We start from the raw sequence: 19,374 nt of genomic DNA on the forward strand, positions 1-19,374 counted from the left end.
CTTTGTTGAAGGAACACTGCAAATGCATCTCATTGAAGCAACTGTTCATCTGTTTAGGCCTTAGGGTTTTTTAATTGCTCTCAAAGTGTTACCTAATTGGTCAAATGTTCAGGGTACTATTGCCACAATTCCTGTTTCATTTCTTGTCGATATGCGCCTAAGGAAATGAGCAAACAGTGTATGGCAAACTGAAAATCTTTCTAAAGTAAATAACTAACTTCACCAAAATAATGCATGGTTACAGTGCGTGCATAATTTTACTTGGCTATTGCCTATTTAATTCACCAGTGGAATGGCACACCATGCCAGGCTGTGCCTCCTTATCAATATTGCAAATAAATCTTATGACCCACTAAATTTCTTACAAATGTTTGGTATGGTGGTTTTGTTCAGTCTACAATCCAGGCTTGAACACACGGTGGACTTGCACTTGCCTGTTGACAGGCTACTTATAAATGATTTTTCCCTGGGGATTTATTGAAAATTAATATTCCTTTTGCACATCCACTTGCACATAACATATTATGGTAAATCATTGCATATTATTGTAACCTTTACTTCAACTGTGCTCCCCAACCCATCACCACCAAATCCCTCCATCTGGGCTGCTTTTGAGCATGACCTTGATCTTTCTCTCTACTTGCTAATATAATTTTGAGAATGCTTTTGTTTTACATTCATCGTTCCTAACTTATTATCATGATAAAGTTTAAAAAGAACCTGAAGCATAATGAGGAAATATTGTTGACCTTGTGTTGAAGTTTAACACATTCGCATTGTCTGGATTATACAATTAACAAAACCTTCTAACTTCTTAAGACAACTGTAGTATGAAGGTAAATGACTGTGTTAATAATGATTTGTAAATGATGATGCTTTTTGACATGAGCAGAGAGACATGTAGCTAAGGTTCAAAGCAGAGCAGTAGAGAAACATTATACTAGATGGCTATATTCAGTATAATGGACATCTTAGTGTAAATAAACAATTTACAGGAGTGAGGGAGAATTACTGTAAGTTATAAAAATACTGAAGTCTTGCTCAAACTGTGAGAGTCATGAGTTATGTCACACCAGGAATACTGTGAACAGTTTTGCACCCCTGCCCCCCTTTATCTAAGAAGGCAGTCCAGAGAAGGTTCACAAGTTTGATCCTGGGCATAGGGAGATTTTCTTATGAAGAAATGTTGAGTAAGGTAGGCTTGAACTTGTTGAAATTTAGAAGAACATGAGACTGCCTTATTGATAAACATAAGATTTTAGGAGATCTGACAGGGTAGATGCAAAAAAAAATTGAGTTTTGTTAGCTTGAGGTATAGGCATAATCTCAGAGTAGAGGGTCATCTGGTTATGACACAGATGAGAAGAAGATAACAAGGTGTTGAGCTGGATGAACACAGCAGGCCAAGCAGCATCTTAGGAAAGATGCTGCTTGGCCTGCTGTGTTCATCCAGCTCTACACCATGTTATCTCAGATTCTCCAGCATCTGCAATTCCTATTATCACAGATGAGAAGGAATTTCTTTTCTCAGATTATAATGAATCAGTGGAATTCTTTACTATAGAGGCTGGATCATTGAGTGCATCCAAGACTCAGACATTTTTAAATTAATAAGGAGATCAAGTGTTGTGGGCTAAGGCAGGAAAGTGGATTTGAGGTTTATGAGATCAGCATGACCTCACTGAATGGAAGATCAAACTTAATGGGCTGAATTGCCTACTTCTGCTCCCTTGTCTTATGGTCTTAAGGCTAAACTAGAGATGCAAAGACTTCAGAGTACTAGCAGGCTACCCTCAGAAAGTACAATACAGACTTCCAATGCTCAAGTGAATCCAGGCTAGATCGAATCTGTTAAAGGACAGACATGCAGGCTTAAATCTATCAATGAAACATAATCAGTTTTATTTATTAACTTATGGGATGTTGGCATTGCTGACTGGCCAATATTTGTTGCCCATCACTACATACAAGCAGTCCAAGTCATTTTTACAGGATGTATTTTCATTGTACATTATTGTTGAAGGGAAATCTCCAGAAGCATCAACAGTTCCAAGATAAAGATTCTGAGATTAATTTATTTGATATCAACCACACAGAGTTGATCACTGAGTCTGAACTGGAGTTGGAAGGTAGGAATTGGAGGTCCCTTTTGTTTATGGATAGCAATACAAATTTATCAGCTGTCACACAGAGTGTGACATAGAAGTACAAATGGTTCATCAAACCCACCACTGCTTTCTTCAAAAATGCCCAGCATTAATTTACTGAAACTGAAACAGTTAATGAGAAGTAGAGAACGAGAGAATACACGTTTGTTTTACTGTGTTTACAGATAATTCCAGTCTAAATACAGAAAATGTTGCTTTCAGATGACTTCAGGCTTACTGGTGCAATCAACATATTGAAATGGGTAATTTACAATTCTGTAAATGCTCCACAAAGTTCAAGCACTGGTCAATTTCAGATGAATACAGATGATAGTGAAGGACCTAAAACAACCTCGGTGACAGGTAAAATGTACCTTTCCATTATCTGTTTGGCAGATTCAGTAAAAGGTTTTTTTCTTTGCATTGAAATTCAATAAGATCATAAGGTCATAAAAACTATGAGCAGGAGTAGGCCATTTGACTTCATTATTGATATTCCCCATAACCTTGTCCCTTGTCAATCAAAAATCAGTTTAACATGCCTGCGAATATGTTCATTGTCCTAGCCTCTTTTTGGCTCTTCATGGAAAGGAATTGTAAAGGGTAACAATGAGGAAATTCCTCCACATCTCTATTTTAACTTATTATAAAGCTCTGCCCCTTAGTTCTACACGCAATCTTATGCAGAAATATTCTCCAAGCATGTACCCTAAATCTCCACAGAATCTTACATTTCAATAAGATCACTTCTCATTCTTCCAGGCCCTGATGAATATAGACAGACCTACTCAACCATTCCTCATGTCTATATGTGTTTCCTCCGAATATCCAGGGATTTGCAAGTTAGGTGGATTAGTCATGGGAAATGTAGGGTTATAGGGATAGGGTAAAGGACGTTGGTCTGGGTGGGATGCTCTTCAGAGAATAGGTGTGGACTTGATGGGCTAAATGCTTCCACATTGTAGGGATTTCATGTTTCTATGAACTCAATGCATGATCATTCTCTTGACCATGCCGTCTCCTCTGGTCTGTGTATTACACTGGTTTGGTTTTAATGCTACATTAACGCATTCCAACTTTATGCACAACCTTTGGAAATTTTCATTTCAACTTGCATACCAGATTTCATGATTGCAATACCTAACCCTATTGTTAACTCCCAAATAATCAAGCACAGTACATTCTACTTAGATGAATATTCATTTGCCCTTTCTCAGATTCTATCAAGCCCAACAAAACAACTGATCAGTTATCCAATGCACTGATAGAAACTGCTATCAAAGTGTGTGAAGAGTTTTTGCAAAGTCTGAAGCGTGCTGGAAAATATTTTGAAGTGAACATCTCACCAATGCTTAGCCAAAAGGAGTGGGAAAATCTAATTGAACAGCATTACTCTCTCATTCAGTAAGTAAGCATGAGCTGTAATAGTTATTCTTTGAATGGTAGAGACATTTTCTCAGCTTGCACAGATGTGATGGATTAAGGGTCTGTTAATATGGTAAATATTTACCTAGTAAGAAAGCTGGAGCTGGTCAATTTTCCACCACACTTTATTCACATTCCCCAATTCAGTATAAATGGAGGTCACTATACTCTTTTTGTACTCTTTAAAAAAATTCAAAATCTGCAAATCAGTGGGAAATATGTTTGTGTCACTTGTTTACTCATATTGTTAAAGTTTGGATAGTAAATGACAGAAATTTTGATTGGGCATTTCATGTGTAATTATTTAATCTACTTATTCTCCTCCGTAATTCTAAGCAAGTTTTAGGCATCGAACTTAAATGAGTGAGTTTTGCATAAACTTAGTGCATCCAAAACATCAACATATTGGAATAAGTGATTTACAATTCTGCAAATGCTCCACAAAGTTCAAGCACTGGTCAAGGTCAGATGAATGCAGTGTGAGCGTGATTAGTGTTTGCTTTGTCTGTTGTTGATGGCATTTATACCATTAAACCTTCTGTTTGTTTAATTTCTTATTATTTTGAAATAACACAGGCTTGAAAAGGTATTCAACAGAAGGAAATGTGCAGATCTAAAGCGTGTTTTGTGTTCGTATCTTCTGGACACAAATTTTATTGGCTGAATTTTGATTCCCAGAGTACTAGATTACTAGTGCATTAAATGTCAGACATTAATGGATGTGAGTTTGCTCACTGAGCTGGAAGGTTCGTTTACAGACGTTTCGTCACCTTTTTCTTTTATTTGAAAAAATATACTTTATTCATAAGATGTACTAAAATTAAAACATATTTACACACCTACCCAGTCATTGCAAGCCGCTCCGGGTCACCCAGGGGGTACATACACCAACTAAAGGAAAAAAAAACAAAGAAGAAAAAAAACAAAGCAAATACCCCGGCAGTCGTCACCCCGCACAGTCCCAATTGGCCCCCTGACCAGTTGAGGAAGGCGCCAGCTGGGCCCAGTTACCAGATAGGATTCTTTTCCCTTTTCTGGACGAGGGGTTTCATACCGTGGTCTTTCCCCACTGCGCCTTGGCGGCGGCTGCCCCAAGCTTTAGCTCGTTCCTCAGCATGTAGTCCTGGACCTTGGAGTGCGCCAGTCTGCAACATTCGGTCGGGGTCAGTTCTTTCAGCTGGCAGACCAGCAAGTTGCGGGCAGACCAAAGAGCGTCTTTCACCGCATTGATGGTCCTCCAGGCGCAGTTGATGTTGGTCTCGGTGTGCATCCCGGGAAACAGCCTGTAGAGCACGGAGACCCGCGTCACGAAGCTGCTCGGGACGAACCTCGACAAATACCACTGCATCCCCCTCCAGACCTCCTGCGCATAGGCACACTCCAGAAGGAGGTGATCGACAGTCTCGTCACCCCCCGGCAGCCACCTCGAGGGCAGCGTGCGATGGCGCAGAGATTCCGGGCATGCATAAAGGATCTCACTGGCAGAGCCCCTCTCACCACCAGCCAAGCAGTGTCCTTGTGCTTGTTTGAAAGTTCTGGCGATGAGGCATTCTGCCAAACGACTTTGGCAGTCTGCGTGGGGAACCACACGACGGGATCCACCCTCTCCTTTTCCTGAAGGGTCTCGAGGATACTACATGCTGACCACTGCCTGACGGCCTTGTAGTCAAAGGTGTTTCCTTTCAAAAATTTCTCCACGAAGGACAGGTGGTACTGAACGGTCCAACTACTCGGAGCGTTCCGCGGCAACGAGGCCAGGCCCATCCTTCGCAACACCGGGGACAGGTAGAACCTCAGTAAGTAGTGACACTTGGTGTTTGCGTACTGAGGATCTACGCACAGCTTGATGCAGCCGCACACAAAGGTAGCCGTCAGGGCGAGGTGGCGTTCGGTACGCCCTTTCCCCCATTTTCCAGGTCTTTGTACATGGTGTCCCTGTGGACCCGGTCCATCCTCGACCCCCAAATGAAGTGGAAGATGGCCCAGGTGACTGCAGTGGCGCAGGCCCAGGGAATAGGCCAGGCCTGCGCCACATACAACAGTACCGAAAGCCCGTCGCACCTGACAACCAGGTTTTATACCCGCGATGGAGAGGGACCGGAGCATCCACCTGCCCAGCTTCTGCTTCAATTTGGTGATACGCTCCTCCCAAGTCTTAGTGCACGCCCCAGCTCCACCGAACCAAACACCCAGCACCTTCAGGTAGTCTGTCCTGACGGTGAAGGGGATGAAGGAGCGGTCGTCCCAGTTCTCGAAGAACATGGCCTCGCTCTTACCCCTATTGACTTTGGCACCTGAGGCTGGTGTCCACCCGCCTGTCCTGTACGTAGGCAATCGTATCCCTGATGAGCGCGAGGCTCTCAGCGATCTTCCTGCCCGGCACAGCACAGGTTTGGTCAGGGTGAATCACCGACTCCAGGACAGACCTGACGCGGTTGGCTATGACCTTGGCCAGGATTTTGTAGTCCACGTTCAATAGTGAAATGGGACGCCCATTCTTAATTTCTTCCCTCTCCCCCTTCCTCTTGTAAATGAGGGTGATGATGCGCTTCCTCATGGACTTGCACATTTCCCCTGCCCGAAGCGCACTATCATACACCTCCAGCAGGCCCGGCCGACCAGGTCCCATAGAGTGGAATACAGCTCGACCGGTAAGCCATCGCTCCCGGGAGTCCTATCCCTCTCCAAGGACTTGAGGGCTCTGGTCAGCTCGTCCAGGGATATCGGCCGGTCCAGCCGCTCCCTCGTGCTGTCGTCTAAGACCTCCATGATAGACGACAGGAACAACTCAGAGGCCGTGCTGTCCATGGGCTTCGTATCGTACAGTCCGGCATAGAAGGATCTGCTGATCCTCAAAATGTCGGGCCGAGACGACGTCACCGAGCCGTCGTCCTCCTTCAGCCGGCTAAGCACAGAGCTCTCTTTGTGCACCTTCTGAAAGAAGAAACGTGAGCACGCCTCGTCTTGCTCCACGGAGCGGACCCTGGACTGGAAGATTATCCTGGAGGCCTCTGCGGCGAAGAGCGAGGCTTGCTGGCCCCTCACCTCGCGGAGGTCCTCCGTGACATCGACCCCCATCAACTGCAGAAGGAACAGGTTCTGCACCCTTTTGCTGGAGTCGAGACAGCTTTCCCCGCCTCTCTCTCGCTTTCCGAACACCCTTGAGGACAAAGAACCTTTTGATGTTCTCCTTAACCGTCTCCCACCAGTCGCCCGGAGACTCAAAGAGGGGTTTCACGGTTCTCCAACTGGCGTACTCCCTCTTAAGCTCCTCGACGTTCTCTGGGGTCAACAGAGTCGTGTTGAGCTTCCACGTCCCCTTGCCGTCCGGCTGGTCATCCTGTAAGTGACAGTTGGCCAGCAGGAGGCAGTGGTCAGAGAAGAACACCGGCTCGACGCGGGTGGACCTGATCAAGAACGCCTGTGACACAAACAGGAAGTCTATCCTTGAGCGAATAGACCTGTCTGGCCGCCACCATGTGTACCTCCACTGTGCTCCGTCTGCAGGGGCGCTGAAGACGTCGAGCAGCTTGGCGTCCTTCACCGTGCCTATCAGGAATCTGGACGTGATGTCCAGTTGACTCCCCCCACCCGCTGTCCCCACGCCGGATCTTCCATCTGCATCGATGATGCAGTTGAAGTCTCCGCCTAGGATGACCGGCCTGGACGTAGCCAGCAGGGGTGGAAGCCGCTGCAGGACGGCCAACCGCTCATTCCGTACTCCTGGCGTGTACACGTTGATCAGCCTCAGGGGAGGGTTCCTGTAGGTGACGTCAGCCACTAGGAGGTGCCCCCCCCCACCACATCCTGAACTTGAGAGATGGTGAAGTCACGCCCCCACAGCAGAACAGCCAGGCCCGAGGACCGACAGTCATTACCCCCTGACCAGACTGAAGGCCCACAGGTCCAGGCGCCGGACCATTTCCCGTACCTGCCGAGGTGCGGTATCCCGCACTCCTGCAGAAACAGTCGGTCTGCCTTGATGGTGGTCAGGTAGGCCAACGTGGACACACATCTTGCGGTGGACTTGACACTGCGCACATTAATGCTCGCAACTCGTACCCCCATTGTGGGCAGTGACTGCAGTACCCTCCCCAAGTCCAAGGTCCAGCCCCTCCATCTGTCCCTTCATGCCCATTGCCCGGGCTAACTGCTGGACGCTCTCCGGGCTCAGGAAACCGTCCGTGCTGCCTTCCGGGTGGCACCCCCCCCGTCAGGGGTGCAGAGGCAGGAGGGTCTGGCTCCGGGTCAGGCTGGGGACGCGCTGTTTCCTCCTTCCTGCCTGGAAGTTCCGGGGGTCCCTCCAGTGCTCCAGCGGCACTTGACTGGGTGTCGGGGGGAGCCTCAGGACGCCTCCCGTCACCTGGAAGCGGGGTGGGGCTTTCCTTCCCCCTTGAGATCTTTAACTTCTGCTTCGGGTGGGCCATCTCCGAATCCCCCTCGTCAGAGGACCTCTTATAGCGCCCCTCTAGCTGCCTCGTCCCGCCTGATGGTTGTGGTTCCTGGGCCCGTCGACGCACCTTCCTCCTCGCTTTCCGGACTGTTGTCCACTCCCCTGGGTCGCCTGTCGCCGCCTCCATCGACTCTGGGTTGTCGGGGGGATCGGATCCTGCAGGGGTGCTTTGCTGGCCTCGGGCCCATTTTGCGGGGCTGGGCCCTCCTGCACGGCCTGGCCCTCCTGCACATTACTGGGGTCCTTGCTGGGCCCTGGTGCCTTCCTTTCCTCCGGGGGGGCTGGCCCCGCATTGCCCCTGCCGGCGACCTGGGCGTAGGTGGTCCCCCGCCGCGGGCATGCCCTATAGAGGTGGCCCGCTTCCCCGCAAAGGTTGCAGCTTTTCTCTCGTGGGCAATCCTTTGCAAGGTGTCCCTCCTCCCTGCAGTTCCTGCAGATGGCGGCTTTGCAGTCGGCCGCCACGTGACCTGACCTACCACAGGCGTGGCAGACTTTAGGTTGCCCTGCATAGGGCAGGTAGCCCCTGCTCCCTCCGATCGCGAAGCTGGTCGGTGGGTGTACGACATTCCTGTCCGCGCCGATCCTCAGCATCACCTTGACCTGCCTCTTACTCGTCCAGATGCCAAAGGGTTCCACGATGTCAGTTAGGTCCCCTTCCACCGTCACATACCTTCCGAGGAAGGTCAGGACATCAACTGCTGGCACATGCGGGTTGTACATATGTACAGTCACCATACGGCTCCTCTGCGCTGGCATCACAAACTGCGGGACAACGGTCAATACAGAGAGGGGGCCCTCACCTCCTTTCTCCTTGAAAACCTCCAGGAAGCGCTCGCAAAGCTTGGCACTCCTGAAGGTCACATTGTAAAAACCTCCTCCGGGGAAATCCTGCAGGCAGTAAATGCCCGCAGCAGCGAACCCACAACAGTCCAACAGGACCCTCTTCACGAAGAAGGTACGGTCCACAGGTGCACCTTCATCCACCTTCTTTACGGAAACACGGATGGTGTTCCGGACCCCCTGACCTGGGGCATGAACACTTGCCGCAGCCATCGTTGCAGGTTGGCTGCTCCCCTGAACCAGCGTTAGGCCGAAGCCAGCATTAAGATCCACTGGTCGCAAGGGTGCACAGCCAACCCGACGTCTTCCTTTCACCTCCAACACAGCGCTCTCCTCCTCTCGGTCCACAAGAGAGTGGGTCTTTATTTTGTTCCAGATGTAAGCTGGTTCACTGAGCTTGCCGGTTTGTTCCCAGATGTTTTGTCACCATTCTAGGTAACATCATCAGTGAGTCTCCGACGAAGCGCTGGTGTTTTGTCCCGCTTTCTATTTATTTGTTTAGGTTTCCTTGGGTTGGTGATGTCATTTCCTGTGTTGGTGATGTCATTTCCTGTTCTTTTTCTCAGAGGATGGTAGATAGGCTCCAAATCAATTTGTTTGTTGATGGAGTTCCGGTTGGAATGCCATGCTTCTAAGAATTCTCGTGTATGTCTCTGTTTGGCTTGTCCTAGGATGGATGTGTTGTCCCAATCAAAGTGGTGTCCTTGCTCATCCGTATGTAAGGATACTAGTGATAGTGGGTCATGTTGTTTTGTGGCTAGTTGATGTTCATGTATCCTGGTGGCTAGCTTTCTGCCTGTTTGTCCAATGTAGTGTTTGTTACAGTTCTTGCAAGGTATTTTGTAAATGATGTTCGTTTTGCTTGTTGTCTGTATAGGGTCTTTTAAGTTCATTAGCTGCTGTTTTAGTGTGTTGGTGGGTTTGTGGGCTACCCTGATGCCAAGAGGTTTGAGTAGTCTGGCGGTCATTTCTGAAATGTCTTTGATGTAGGGGAGAGTGGTAATGGTTTCTGGGCACATTTTGTCTGTTTGCGTTTGTTGCTGAGAAATCGGCGGACTGTGTTCATTGGGTCCCTGTTCTTTTTGAATACGCTGTATAGACATTAATCTTTAATCTTTAACACCCTCTCAATAAAGTGTTTCAACTGCACATTCATCAAGATATTATATGAGGGCAGCACAGTGGCTCAGTTGTTCATAGTGTTGTTTCATAGCGCCATGGGCCTGGGTTTGATTCCGTCCTCAGACTGTGGAGTTTGCATATTCTGCCCTTGTCTCCTACAGTCCAAAGATGTGTAGGTTAGGTGGATTGACTGTGCTAAATTGCCCAGTAGTGTTCAGAGATGTGCAGGTAGGTGGTCTGGCCATGATAAAAATGCAGAGTTAGGGAGATGGGAGTTGGGTCTGGATGGATGCACTTCAGAGGGTTGGTGCTGACCTGATGGGCTGAATGACCTACTTCCTATACTGTAAGGATTCTATGATTCTACATTCTGATTCTTGTGTATCGTTGTGGATCTTGCATGCTCAAACTTCTTATGTGGCCACAGTATACAAAAATATTTTATTGAGCACAGCACAACTTGGAATTGCTTTGCTGGGTTTCTCCTTTCACCTTCAAAACCTGAATGAATGGGTAGAAAAGACGTTTCTCATGTGTTGGGAGCATTTTTATTAATGGTATGGTTCTGAAGCATAACTGATTGATAATGTGATGTTTTGCAATTGATTTTATTAAGGTATAAGTTAATGTGTTCATGTTACTTTTCAAAAGTAATTCAGTATTTGAAGCAGGCTGTAAACAAAATAATCATAGAATTGCAGCAGAGCTGAGATCAATCTTATTTGAAAAATCATAGAAGGCCCATGACAGCCATATGACATTTACTGCAAGCTATAGCGACTAATGTCAATGAAGAGGGTATTTCAATGTGTCCCAACAAATTTTTTCATGGTCAGGGAGGAATATAAAGAAAGAAAGGAGGTCAAGAAAATCACCATGCCCTTGACCCTCCATTCAGGAAGGTATCAATCATATTGGCAGGCTTTGGCACTCCTACACGTGTGAAAAAGACAATTATTTCAGAAGGCTGCAGCAGGAGTTACGTGCATAGCTTTGCGCTCAACTTTATTATCAGCAATACTAGTCATATCTGAAAAAGTAGTGACTTGCTGCCAGTACTTGTTGACTAACTGTTCTACTTCAATCCTTTTGATCTGCAGGAAGGCATTTGTGTGGGATGTGCAGCTCTTTGAAAGGAAGTTCTCTTATTTGTTCCTTGCATTTGCACTTAAAGTGCTGGCATCCGTGCAGAGAATGAGATAGAATTTGTGGGAGAGTGCCACTGACGATTGTGATACCTGCCATCATGGATCTCTCCTCAAGCAACCCCCCCCACCAATGACCCCATGCTTCACTTTGCCTTGGCTTTGCCTGTTTCTGTTGGGGCTGCCACTCCACGCTGCTTGATTTTGCAGCATATTGTATACTTAATACAGTTTATTTATAACAAATGCTACATATTCTGGATGTTGGTTATCTGAAGTAAAAATAAGTGTTGGAAATGGTAGCAGGTCAGAACATATCTGCAGAGAGAGAAACATCGTAATTGAATGGTATTGTTGCTGGACAAGAAATCCAGAAATCCAGATTATGTTCTGGGCACCCAGTGTTTATATGACACCACTGCAGGTGATGGAATTTAAATTCAATAAATATGTGGAAATAAAAAGATAATGATATGCCTGAAACCATTATCAATTATTGTAAAGCCCCATCTAGTTGACTTTCACTTGGTAGCAGCAATGTGTACCACGCAGAAGATACACAGGAAATTCCGCATCATTCCTTAGACAGCTTCTTCCAATTCAATGCCCGCTATCATCTAGAAGGGAACACTACGAAGTTTTCCTCCAAGCTACTCACTGTCCTGACCCCGATTTTGCTCTCTCAGGTCACATAGAGGCGAGAGGAGAATTTTCGAGTCTTGAAATGGGGTCACAGTGTGCAAAATTTGTGAAGCACTGTTTTTGAGGTTGTGCACTTGGGTAGAAGGATAGAGCTCACCTTCTACTCATGGCTTAAATAAAGTTGTAGATTTTTGCTAGGTGGTGAAGAAAAAAGTGAATATTCAAAGTGCATGTTATTGATACCTATGTGAAACCTTCCTAGTGGCCAGTTACTACAGTATCAGCAAGCTTTCATTTCACTGCAAATATTTTTCTATTTTGCAGAGCAACTGATTTTGTTGATTTTGTTTTCTTTTTTAAACAAGGTGTTGCCTTGTATAGGCAAGGCCATCAGATTATGAATCTTATCAGTACTTGAAGCCTCTGTCTGTTTGTTAAGTGAAAAGTGAAATGTTATGCTCAAGTTGTGGTTAACCAGCCCTTCTCTTTGAACTTAGGCACTGACGTTTGTTCAAAATAGGTCAAGTATCCTGACCTGAAGCTGAATATTGTGGTGAACACATGAAATTATAACACCTTTATAGAGACAAAGTCAAAAGAATCAATGTTTTGAGGTGCCCAGACTTTTTTCTTCTTTTTCATTTGTGTTTCTTCAGCAATGAAGCTACAATTCCTGGTTCACAAAATTATTTAATTGATTGCCAGAACATTCTGAATAGACTAAAATCAGTGCGTCCACAGTTGGAAATTGATGGTATCAGAAACATCTGGATTGTTAAACCAGCTGCAAAGTCACAGGGCCGAGGTAACATTCAATAAGTTTGGCTGCGCTATTCACGTGGTTATAGCTCTTAGTAAACTGGAGACATGCTGTAAAGGAATATAATGGCTGTACAGGTGGAAGCACCTGTCGAGAAGTGTCAGTTTTATTATTTCACTATCTAGAGAAACAGGCTGACCAAACTGACATAACTGTGTAGAATATCAAGTATGTATTAATAATGGGATCATTTTAACATGTAGCAGTTTTCAAAATGACAAGGATACATAAACAAACACTGAATGCACCCACTAGATCAAACCTCAGGAGCAGTTTATTTTAAATTTTGGGCCTTAGGTATAAATTGGCGACCCACTCAAAACAGCTAGAAAGCAATACCTAGCCAGTTAGCAGAGTTCATGTGGCTAGTGAGTATAAACCAATGCAGTGGAAGGCCTTCTGCTAACTAGTTAAGTTAGAAGGAGGCTTTCACACTCGAAACCTAGACAGGTAAAGCAATTAAAAAGAAAAGACTGTTTCCAACATATTCGAAGGTACTTACGGCATGGAACTGTACTGATTCACTGGACACATGACCCAAAATGTAAAATATCAAAGATACTGGAAATCTGAAATGAAGGCAAGATATTCTGGAAATATTCAGCAGATCCATTGTATCCTTGGATACATAACAAGGGTCAATAGATCGCCAGAGTAGTGGCCTAGCCCAGTCGCCTAACAATCCCGTGGACAACCTTGCTGTGTCATTTTTGGAAGCACTGAACTTGCCTGTCATCTGATTTTTTGGGAAAGGGGAGGCTATAACTTTCCTATTGGAGCTCATGAGTGCACACCATTTCCTGCTACTCCCAGAAAGGAAAGAGTCCCAATTACTTTGGATGTCGTCGTCTTCCTTCCAATAGCTGGCTATCAGCCTTCCACATCGAGGTAACAAGGTGTAGAGCTGAATGAACACAGCAGGGCAAGCAGCATCAGAGGAGCCTTCCACATCTTCCTTGATTGGGTCCCTATTGAAAGGTCTCTAAATGCTTTAATGTTGCAAAGGCAAGCACTGCTTATGTGTCTGGGTCAGCAGCACAAATATTGAAAAGAAACATGTCAACGTATGTTCAATAATGAATCATTCAAGAAGCCTTCAGTAATCAACTGCAGTACAAAACAATGGCAAATAACTTAGGATTGCATTATGAAAGGGCTTGTTTCAGTTGACTGCCATTTCTCAGAAAATAGGGCACCATTGATCAAGCCCATATCGGTTTTAGGATTCAGTTACACTGATTTGGCTATTGTAATTTATCTTGCTGGTGACCATTTGAAAACATGACCTTTAAACTGCTTGAAACACCTAAAGCAAATATTTCATAGCATCAGTTCCATTACCAGTAATTTCATTGGAAGCCTATTCTATGTGTTAGTGGCTATTTTATGGCTGGTACTACCAAAGACAACGTGGTTAGAGTGCTTAATCTCCCTAAAGTGTTGGAATTTTTTTTTGTTGAAAATACTTTCCAACTATCTGTATTGTGAAGTACAGTGAAATAACAATAAGATATTTATTTTTCTCATTTTACATGTCCTACAAAGCCACCAGAATAATGTGTTCACACTTAATTTTGCAAGTTTTCTCGATGGGTGCATGATGAAAAGCTTTGTCAAAATGTGGTCTTTTATACTCAAGTTCTGTACTACCAAATGACTATAGCGTTAGAAAATGTTTAAAACCTCATTACCTTCCTCATGAAATATTTTTTGAATGTTGAATTTACAGGAATAAAATGTGTAGACAGGCTGGATGAGTTTCTAAAACTGAAGGACTGTGACCCTTCTTTAAAAAACACCAAGTGGGTTGTGCAGAAGTATATTGAGAAGCCTCTCTTGATTTATGATACTAAATTCGACATCAGATTGTGGTTTCTTGTCACAGACTGGAACCCAATAAACATTTGGTTCTATAAGGACTGCTACTTAAGATTTTCCACACAGCCTTTCACACTCGAAAACCTAGACAGGTAAAGCAATTAAAAAGAAAAGACTGTTTCCAACATATTTGAAGGTACTTATGGCATGGAACTGTACTGATTCACTGGACACATGCCCAAAATGCAAAATATCAAAGATACTGGAAATCTGAAATGAAGGCAAAAAATTCTGGAAATATTCAGCAGATCCATTGTATCCTTGGATACATAACAAGGGTCAATAGATTGCCAGAGTAGTGGCCTAGCCCAGTTGCTAAAATCCAGTGGACAACCTTGCTGTGTCATTTTTGGAAGCGCTGAACTTGCCTGTCATCTGATTTCTCTGCGTTTAGGGATAGAAATCCCACCCAGAATTCCTGCTGGTCCCAACAGCGCTACTGGGAAGGGTGACCACTTGTAATTATGCAGGAGGGGCTACATGGAGCACCAAGAATGCAAACGTGTTAGTTGGGCTCAATAGGGCCAGCTAAGCAAGCTCTGGCGAGTGGAGTGAGGAGGTTTGTGGTAGACGACTTGGTGTCTCTTTTCATGGAGCGAGCCCTTGTAAACAGTGGCACTTGATGGTCCCACCCCAAGTCAACTAGGAAGCTGTTAGCTTTTATTGGACAGACTGTCCACATGGTGCAGGCCAGCTCGCACCCCACTCTCCCCCCAAGTAGAATTTCAGTTAATGGATGAAACATTTCAAGTGACCACTTAAGGACCTTAAATGGCCAGAAAACCATCCCCAATCTTCCCTGCCCTGTAATATCCTGTAGTGGGGCACAGTAATTGGGAAGGCTGTGGATTTTCCAACATCACCACCCCCCCAGTCTTATTTCCCAATTATATGTCCCCATTCACCTGTCGAGAGATGGTGGGAGTTAAAGTCTATGCAACATTTCAGCTCGATGGCTTTTCAATAATCCAGAGGCTTGAGAAAATATTTGAGAGAATGTAAGTTTTAAAACTGCACCACACTAGTTAAACTGGAAATATGTTGATAGCTGTAAAGGTGACCAATTGTTGTAAAAGCCTAACTGGTTCACTGATGCCTTTTTAGAGAAGGAAACCTGGAGCCATGACCTAATCTGTCTCCAGTTTCACAAGAACATAGTTGACTCTCAACCTGTCTCTGAAGTGCCCATTGAAATTCTGCGACTAGAATCAAATTCTAGTAAGAAAAAAAAGCATGATTTCTTGGTAATGATGGTAATACTGATAGTGGTATGTCACAGACAAGACCAGGAACAGCCTGACTAGTCATGTTTACAGATTCATATCTAGTAGCTGAAATGCCAGATTTTCCCAGCTCCATCTGTGTCAAGTTCAGTTATGTGCTGACCATGATGGACAGGATATATATGAGTCAATATCCATCAATTGGTCAATTACTGACACATTAACCTACTCCTAATCAATAGCAAACTGATGGAAGGTGATGTCAACAGCATTATGAAGCTGCAACAGCTAGTGCATTGTATCAGACATAATAAGCGCCTGATATAATTATAGTCTTTGATCATTTATGAAAACATGGATAATAGAGGCAAAATGCTCGGTGTGATGACAGTGATTATTCTTAACATCAGGGCAGCATGTTTGATCATACTACTAAGTCCTTGACACTGAAGTCAGTGAAGATGAGGGTGGAGGGAAATGGAAGGAGATATTGTATCAGATAAACTAAAGCTTGATCAAAGAAATAGTTTTTAGGGAGAATCGTAATGGAGGAAATTGGGGCAGAGAGGTGGGGAGGTGTGAAGAGCCTGTGCCTGAGTTTATGGCCTTGGCAGCTGAAGGTGAAGGTGTCTCAATCACTGGTGGAGTGGTTAAAACCTGGGATATGCAAGATGCCCAAATTTGAGGAACACTGATATCTCAGAGGATTGGTGGGGCTTTAGGGTAGTGCACAGTTAGGTAGGGATGGAGAAAGGAAAAATTGACAAAAGACGGGACTTTCAAAATCAAAATGTCACTTGGGGTGGCACGGTGGCTCAGTGGTTAGCACTGCAGCCTCACAGCACCAGGGACCCGGGTTTGATTCCAACCTCGGGCGACTGTCTGTGTGGAGTTTGCACATTCTCTCCGTGTCTGCGTGGGTTTCCTTCGGGTGCTCCAGTTTCCTCCCATAGTCCAAAGATGTGCAGGCTGGGTGGATTGGCCAGGCTAAATTACCTGTAGTGTGCAGGGGTGTGTAGATTACAGGGGAAGGGTCTGGGTGGGATGCTTCAAGGGGCAGTATGGACTTGTTGGGCTGAAGGGCCTGTTTCCAGACTGTAAGGAATCTAATCCAATCTAACTTAAAACTGGGAGGCAATGTGGGTCAGCAAATACAAGAAAAATAAGGGATTGTAATTTGTGTGAGTTAAGTGTAGTGTCTGTAATGAGGTCAGCCAAGTGGCTATCATAGAATATGAGTTCTCTGATTGGGGTTGTTAACCTGATCCAATTAGGAAGCCCTGGCTGACAGACTTAAACAGGAGTGTCAGAGATGTTATTCACTCTGAGAGCTGGGTCAGTGTCAAGAACTCGCCACATGTAAATTAAGGGTGACTTGATGACCGGACACTGGCCTCTGTAGAATTATTTTGAAGTCCACTAAGTGCATCTAACTCTTCAAACAGTATTTAATAGCAATTGGTTATTTGCCAATTTAAGGGCTGAGGCCGCTCCTGGGCTTTGGAGCAGATGACACCACATGACCCTTAATCATAGGTATTTTAAACAATAGTATGTTAGACTGAGGATGTATACAGACATCACTGTGTGACTCCAAGTTATCAGTTGGTTGTTAAGTGAACCTGATCAACATTTTCAAGGAAATTAAGTTAAGCCTAAGTTGCTTATCAAATCAAAATGAAAATGGTAATTCTGTGTGGGTGGAAATATCAAAGAAATTCAACATAGTGATAAGTGGTGATTTTCCAAATGACAAAGGTGTGACGCAGACATGTCAACCACAGGGGAAAAGAAGCCTCAGACAAGGTATGAAGCAGCGCAGAAGTTATATCTGCATTGGGATAGCAGAAGCACAAATCACTGAAGAAAAGGTGCTGACCAAATAGTGAGTATTTGATTTGTGAGCTCACCAGTCTGGATGTCACTACAAGTGATGGGTCTATTCATAGCTGAGTTGTAAAAGCTGTGGGGTCATTGGAATAAGTTTTTCTTTTCGCTCAGGAATGGTACCCAAAGAACAGGAGTGTTAGAAAACCAGTCACTCTGGGAGCTGGCTATAAGGGAGTTGGATCAGTGTCAAGGATTCTCCATGTGTAAGCAAAAGGTGACCTGGTGACGAGATGCCAGACTCTATGGAGTTATTTCATTAAGATTTGGGCAGCAAAGAGATTTTGATGACTACAAGTTTATAGAAGATAAAACATGGGAGACCACCTAGGAGAGTTGGGAATATTCATGCCTAGAGGTAAAATAAGCACAAATGAGGGTTTCTGTAGTAGATGAGCTGACATGGGGTTGATGCTACTGAGATGAAAATAGGACAGCCTAGCAATGGTGCAAAAGTGAGTTTGAAAATGCTCAAAGTATGCAAATGTCAAATGTAGCCCAGTGTTAACTTCAGACTGTTGCAGAAAGCGAGATGGAGTTTGTACCTAGAGAAAGGCGTTTGTGGTTGAGATCTAAAAAGATGGCAATAGTATTTAATCAAAAAAAATTTCTGCTCATCCATTACTGGATGTTGAATGAGCAGCAGATAAGCTTACAACAAAGATTTGATTCAATTTATTGTTGTCGTATATACCTAAGTACAGTGAAAAGTTTTGTATGCAGTATAGGCAGATCATAGCAAACAGGAACATACAAATCATGGGGTGTTTAAACAGAGTGAGATATACAAGTGATGGCTGCATGGGAGATACACAAAAGCAGGATCAACATTGGACTTCTTTAATTTCAAATCATTCAGCAGTCTAATAACTGCAGGGAAGAAGCTGTACTTGAACCTGTTGGTACGCATGTTTAAGCTTTTATATCTTCTGCCTAATGGAAGTGGTTGGAAGAGCATATAACTAGGGTGGAAGGAGTCTTTGATGTTGGCTACCTTTCTGAGGCAATGGGAAGTATAGATGGAGTCCATGGATGGGAGGTTAGCTCGCTGATCAACAGGGCTGTGTTCACAACTTTCTGTAGCTTGTAACAATGCTGCACAGAACAGTTGCCATAACAAGCCGTTATGCACCAAAGACAGAATGCTTTCTATTGTACATCAGTAAAAGTTGCTGAGGGTCCTTTATGGAGATACCAAATGTGCTTAGTCCCCTGAGAAGGAAGAGGTATTGTTGTGCCTTCTTGACCATTGCATCTGATTGGGAGGACCAGGACAAATTGTTAGTTATCATCAGCCCTAGAAACTTGATGCTTTCCACCCTCTCCACCACAGCTCCATTGATGACAAAAGGGGCATGACCTCCCTCTTTCTTCCTGAAGTCGATAGTCACTTCTTTAGTTTTGCTGATATTGAGGGAGAGATTGCTTTCTATCTCCTTTCTGTATTCTGTCTCATCATTGTAGGCCAGATCTCAAACAATGATGGTGTCATCAGCGAATTTGTAGGTGGCATTTGGATGAATGTACAGGGAGAACAGTAGGGGACTGAGTATATATCCTTGCACGGTGCTGGTCTTGAGGATTGTCATGGAGGAGGTGCCATCGTCTATCTTCACTGATTGCGGTCTCTGGGTCAGGGAGCTGAAGATCCAGTTGCAAAGAGTGGACCAGAGAACTAGGTCTCAGAGTTTGGAGATTAGCTTGGTTGGGATTATAATGTTGAAGGTAACGCTGTAGTCAATAAGTAGACGCCTGACATAGATATCCTTCTTATCCTGATTTTCCAGGGATG

At 44.6% G+C, this 19,374-nt stretch overlaps 1 protein-coding gene across 1 annotated transcript in view; it reads left to right on the forward strand.

Moving 5' to 3' along the window:
• LOC125463311 (protein monoglycylase TTLL8-like) overlaps window positions 1-19,374 on the forward strand; it is an 80,820-nt gene that overhangs the window by 51,450 nt on the left and 9,996 nt on the right. Inside the window, exons 6-9 of the mRNA XM_059654794.1 lie at window positions 2,370-2,510; window positions 3,365-3,551; window positions 12,431-12,579; window positions 14,324-14,564. Coding sequence (XP_059510777.1) covers window positions 2,370-2,510; window positions 3,365-3,551; window positions 12,431-12,579; window positions 14,324-14,564 — 718 coding nt within the window. The remainder of the gene's footprint in view (window positions 1-2,369; window positions 2,511-3,364; window positions 3,552-12,430; window positions 12,580-14,323; window positions 14,565-19,374) is intronic.

This window comes from Stegostoma tigrinum, chromosome 25, assembly GCF_030684315.1.
Source record: "Stegostoma tigrinum isolate sSteTig4 chromosome 25, sSteTig4.hap1, whole genome shotgun sequence".
Lineage (NCBI taxonomy): Eukaryota > Metazoa > Chordata > Chondrichthyes > Orectolobiformes > Stegostomatidae > Stegostoma > Stegostoma tigrinum.